Source organism: Notothenia coriiceps, unplaced genomic scaffold, assembly GCF_000735185.1.
Source record: "Notothenia coriiceps isolate Sejong01 unplaced genomic scaffold, NC01 NC01_scaffold00011183, whole genome shotgun sequence".
NCBI lineage: Eukaryota > Metazoa > Chordata > Actinopteri > Perciformes > Nototheniidae > Notothenia > Notothenia coriiceps.
This window is the reverse complement of record NW_011343884.1, coordinates 254,871-260,437: the sequence shown is the minus strand read 5'-3', so window position 1 is coordinate 260,437 and position 5,567 is coordinate 254,871. Positions and strand designations below refer to the sequence as shown.

The following is a 5,567-nucleotide window of genomic DNA, read 5'->3' as shown; positions in this document are numbered from 1 at the left end:
CCGTGTCGTCGTCGCGACACACACACACACACACACACACACACACACACACACACACACACACACACACACACACACTTCTCCGCCTCATTCTGTTTTCATTTACTCGTTCGTTATCTGACCAGCTTCAATCTTGTAGGCTACTCAATTCGTTTCTTGTAGCCCTCGAAAGGGTTTTGGAGGTTGATGCCTCGGTGAACGTGAGTTGTTTGGCTTTCTTGTCCGCAGCAGCAGAAAGCATTTTCGAATGTTTGAATGAATCAAAGTGGGTCGTCACCGTCGACTTTCTCTAAGACGTATGCTCCAACACACAGTTGCACGGGGTGCAGAATAGTTTCCCCCCACTTTCGTGAAAGACATCGGGGTACTGCTTTGCCCGGTCTTTAGCAGAAATGTTCGTCGGTAAATCAGATGGATCAAATTTTTTCATCTTGGTGTTTTCTCTCTCGTGTGAGTTCCACACGTTCACTCTACGGTGTTGTTTACCTTCTGTGATGCGCGAGCTGATGACGTCACGTCATCATCATCACTACTTCACGTCAAGACGAGTTAACTTTTTTTCCCTCAACTTTGTGTGGAAAAATGCGGGGATTATGCGGCCTTTTGATAAATATGCGGCCTTTTAAAAATCTGCGCCATTTTGCTGATTATGCGGTAAATTCTGCGATCGCAGAATTGCGTTTTTCTGGAGGGTCTAATAGAAGTTTAGTAAGAGGCATCTTCTAGAAAATGAATGTCCAAATGTAACCAATTTCATAACAAAAATGGATTTGAGGGGTGGACTGACTGAAAAAACAAACCAGCTTTACCATCACTAGAGCCATTTTTCTAACGTATGATTACAGCTTACATTTTCTGATCCAACACAAACACATCCCGTACCTCTTTGGGTGATAATATGGACACGTAGTCTTCATATATGATCCTGGACTTCTCCTCCACCACTGAGGGATCTGTCTCCTTCCTCAGCTCTTCACAAGCCAACCAGAACAGCAGATTGTCCTCGCTGTACTCCGAGCGCAGGAACTCCCTGAAGACCTCCCGGCCCCCCAGCGAGCGCAGCATCAGCTCAAAGCTCCGAGCCCACGACAGCGCCTCGTCCAGAGTGGGTTGTCTACAGACGGAAAAATGAGGACATGCATTTGTGAAAGATTACGAAACAATCGCACCACACAAAGGAATTAGAGGGTTTGCTGGACTTACTGTTCTTCTGCCTCGATACTATCCATCGTGGTGCAGGTCTGTCGCTCACTCCTCTCAATCCTGTCCTCGGTCCTGGAAACAAGAATCACAAGAAATGATTAGCTCAGCAAAACAAAAGTCTGGACACGATTGAGGTATTATCATTCGATTTAAATTTGCAGACAGTCTCACCGAGATCAGGATTTCTCCCATTTAAGTTACATATTTTACAAGTTGTTGGCTATATTATTGTGTGTAGAAACAATTTGTTAAAAAAAGGTTAAATATTTCCTTTCTAAAAGATCCAAAGTGATATTTAACAATCACCATGTAAATAATCAGCATTCAATAACCTTGGTACCACCCAAACAACTTCATTTCTATCTCACTGGGGATATCCAGAACCGATCGACAGTTCAGTATCAAAGCTTATTTATCTTGATTATAGTCCACATCGACTCTCAAAATACCCAAATGCATGAATAGTTTTACAATTGAATTCAGAACATCAGTAGCAGGTGAACCACAGGGCAGAACGAGCAAATAAATGTCCGCCACAAGTTTCAATTAACTTTATTTACACTGACGGCATGCACCAGTGACTGTCAGCAAGCACGGCTGCTCTGGGTTAATAAACGTTATTTGTCCAAACCTTCCAACCACTAAGCTACATTTGTGAAACAGTACAAAAGGTCGAAGGTAAAGACTCAAGAGGCATCGCATTATTTGTCGTGCTCAGCATTCACCTAGTTAACAAGCTCTGATCACATGGTGTGAATTTGGCAGGTTCTTAAACTGATGTCCTTTATTTAATAATTTCCAAATTCTTTTTTTCAATTCTTTTTTTAGGATGCTTTCCTGTTATGCTTTATCATGTGATGTTACGAATGGTGGTTGATGATCTTCTGATACACTGTTGTGCTCTTTGTGCACCGCAAATTCCACTGGGGAAAACAAAAGTTTGATTCATTCAAATACAGGATCAGCAGATAAAAGATGACCTCATATAATCCCAACAAGGATCCGGATCCAGAGATGGATGGAATTTTTGTAAAACATAAAAACAAGTAAATCTCTCTAAAATAGAACAATTATTTTTAAAGACGTTTTAAGTGTTGTTTGGGTATTATTTTCTATTTTACCTAAATGCTATTGCTTATTTTACCCAAATGACAGTCATATGCATATCCCATGTGATGGTATTATGTTGGTATTGACCTTTCTTTTGCAAAAAATAAATAATTCTTATTTCATTTTTATGAAATGTTTAAATTTCTGGTTGAGAAATACTTAAACATGTAAGCCTGCATTGCAAAAGGGGGACATCAAGTTTAAGAGGGGAATCATAAAAGACTCTACTAAGTTGCACAAAGGGAAATGGAGGAATGCATGCTTGAGGGGAATTACTTAAGAGTAAAGTCTGGATATATCCGTCTTCATCTTTAATTTGAAGAATTCTGTCTCTTTTTCAAAATGTGCTCTTTAAACTTTATGAAAGGTCAATGCTAAAACGCTGGAGCACCCTATGAAAATGTCAACCACTCTACAGTATGCAGACTGAAATGGGGGGCTAAGGTCCAGCAATATTCAGCCCCTAATGCAATAATCTCTTAGATCAGAAAACTTCAGAACCCTAAACTTCTGAACCCTAAACTTAATTGTTCACTTAAAGTGATCACTTAATCAAACATTTGATCGCTGAAAAATAAGTCAGAACCCATTTTTATAATCAATACATTTTTCAAGTACTTTTAAAGCAAAGAAACAAATATCAACTCGTGAAATCCTCTCACATTGCCTGCATTTGTTATTTGTCATAGTAATCTGAATATCTCTGGGTTTGATGTTGGACTCGTGTCGGACAAAACAATTAATTTGAGGACATCAGGTTGGTCTATTGGAAATTCCAATAGTAATTATTTACAATTTTCTGGCAAATAAATGCTTAAATAAGGAATTACTGATCAAAATGTGGTGAGTAGATACAACAAATATTAATATTTGCATCACTTCAGTTGTACAAAACTTGTTGAAAGTCCATCAAACAAAAAAAGCTACAGTGCAAACCTTTATGTAAACACTTGAAACACACAGGGTAGCCTATCTGTCTGTCGTAGCTCGGTCACACATGCTGCGTCCACAAAGCAACACGCACTGAGATGTCTATTTCTGTCCCACCACGGAGGATCTTTTCTTCCTCTTGCTGTCTCTTGTCAAAGTCCCCATTGTGCGGCGGTAATGCGCTAAGCTAGCCACAGCCCCGGGCGCCCTCACAATACAGCTAAATATACAGGCAGTTCTTCACAGCTGTTTTGCATGTGATGTGGTGATGGAAATAGAAGGAACCCCAGCTAGATAAGGGCCTTGTGTGAGGGCAGAGGAGGAGTGGTTAGAAAGTAGAGAGAAAAAAGAATAAATAAAAAACGAAATGTAACACTATGTCGTGACCCATTAACACTTTCCTAGTCCCTCGTTCCCTAAAACTTAGCCAAAAAGGCAGATGACTCACACAAATAAATCCACTGTGGTAGTAAAAAGAGAGCATTCAGTAATTAACAGCCATAATGCTAAAATAAATAAACATATTCTGTACTGAAGTAACATTTCCAGGCTCATTCTGGATATGTGACACCAGCATTTGATTGAGAAACACACAGCAACCTCACTGCAGGCCCACAAGCTGCCACCACTTCAGATGGAGTGGTGTGAAAGAAGCAGCACATTCACCATTCACTGCCTGAACACAATGTTTCATTCACTGCTCTCTCCTGGCAAGAGTGCAGCGGCGGAGATACACTGCAGCTCCTGGACTCAGTGCCTTGCTCAGAGGTTGGCAATCTGGAAGTATGAGGTTTAAACATGTAAGGCTGGAACAATGTCCATTATCATTTATCTAGCAACAAATAGTGGATTTGTTTACTCCATATTTAAGTGATAGAAAACCTAATTTGATAACTTTTGATTTTGTGATTATGTTTCTATATTCTGGTCAAACGGTATTTTTTTTTTTGTCGTTATAAATACAACTTTTTGAGCTTAAATCAACCGACTACGCCTACGTTTACGAACGGACAAAGAGAACCCCGTCACACTGCCCATTATTTTCTCGATTAACGAACCGATTGTTGGGTTTGTAAAATGTTTACCAAAGTCTTAGTAGACATATTTATATTGCTTGTTTTGCTTCAAAAGCCAAATCAATTCTGTTTACAGTCACAGAAGATTAGTCATCATTTCGGGGAATTTCATATAAATTAATGACACAGTTTTCTGCTGAGTGAGGTAACACTGAGCCCATGAACCACTAATAAAGCCCCTTCCCTCTGAAGTTATGCAAACTGGATATCAGTGGTGACGCTCCTTGGAAAAATCTCACGCAACATTTTAGGACTTTTTACCCTACAGAGGGTCTACAGATGGAGGAAGCCCTTGTGTGTGTTTTTCAAATGCTTTTCTAGGAACTTAATATCAGCGTAACATCGCAGATACGATTTGAAACATGTTTCAGGCAGAGGGGGATTTTCTTTCTTCCAAATACAACTATCAACTATAAAAAAGGATGAAGTTGTGTTTGAAAAATAAAGAAATTGCACCCATGAATGTGTGAAAGGATGTCAAAGTCAATGTTAATGTCAATCTTACTCAGTTTGTGTTTACAGACAGAGATCGAAATGACGTTTCCAACCATCCCGAATATATGTCAAATTTTATATGATTTTACAATTAAATTAGTTTAATTCAGAAACTGCTTTGGCTGGGTCGTTGAATGTATACTTATGCTACTTCTAACAATTCAAAATGTAATTCATTTATGCATATCCTTGAAGTGGCTATTCGGAAGTTATTTACTGGCGAAATTAACATCTATACACATATAGATTTTATTAACAGTATTCTTTTCCTGGGCCACAGTCTACCTGAAATACCAAATTATAAGAAAATACAGAATTAAAGTAGAAGAAAGGTAGAATAAAGTAGAGTATAGTAGAGTATATAACTGCATAGCATAGCATAGCATAGCAGTATTTTCCTACCAGAGACACTTGCAGCAGCCGCACCAGCAGAGGCAGCAGGCGTTGGGTCGGGGCTGTCCGGGGGCCGGGGGGGGGGCCTCGATGTGCGCCGCCTGCCTTTTTCTCATCTCCACTCCACTCACACTGCGGGGCTTCACGATGCACACAGAAAAATAAACACCGTTAAATACCCTTCAAGTTAATAATAACATAAAAAGATATTACAGTTTCAAATGTGGTTCCCATGTTTCACTTTTGGTTCTTAATATGACTTATTAGAGGAAAAACATAAAATAAATAATGTGTGATCGGTGTGTGTGTGTGTGTGTGTGTGTGTGTGTGTGTGTGTGTGTGTGTGTGTGTGTGTGTGTG

At 39.5% G+C, this 5,567-nt stretch overlaps 1 protein-coding gene across 1 annotated transcript in view; it reads right to left on the bottom strand.

The window, feature by feature from the left end:
* The window catches only part of rgs17 (regulator of G protein signaling 17), a 20,945-nt gene that overhangs the window by 9,112 nt on the left and 6,266 nt on the right, over nucleotides 1–5,567 (bottom strand). Inside the window, exons 3-5 of the mRNA XM_010772410.1 lie at nucleotides 5,217–5,347; nucleotides 1,204–1,275; nucleotides 883–1,114 (exon numbers count right to left, since the gene is read on the bottom strand). Of these exons, the coding sequence (XP_010770712.1) occupies nucleotides 883–1,114; nucleotides 1,204–1,275; nucleotides 5,217–5,347 (435 nt within the window). The remainder of the gene's footprint in view (nucleotides 1–882; nucleotides 1,115–1,203; nucleotides 1,276–5,216; nucleotides 5,348–5,567) is intronic.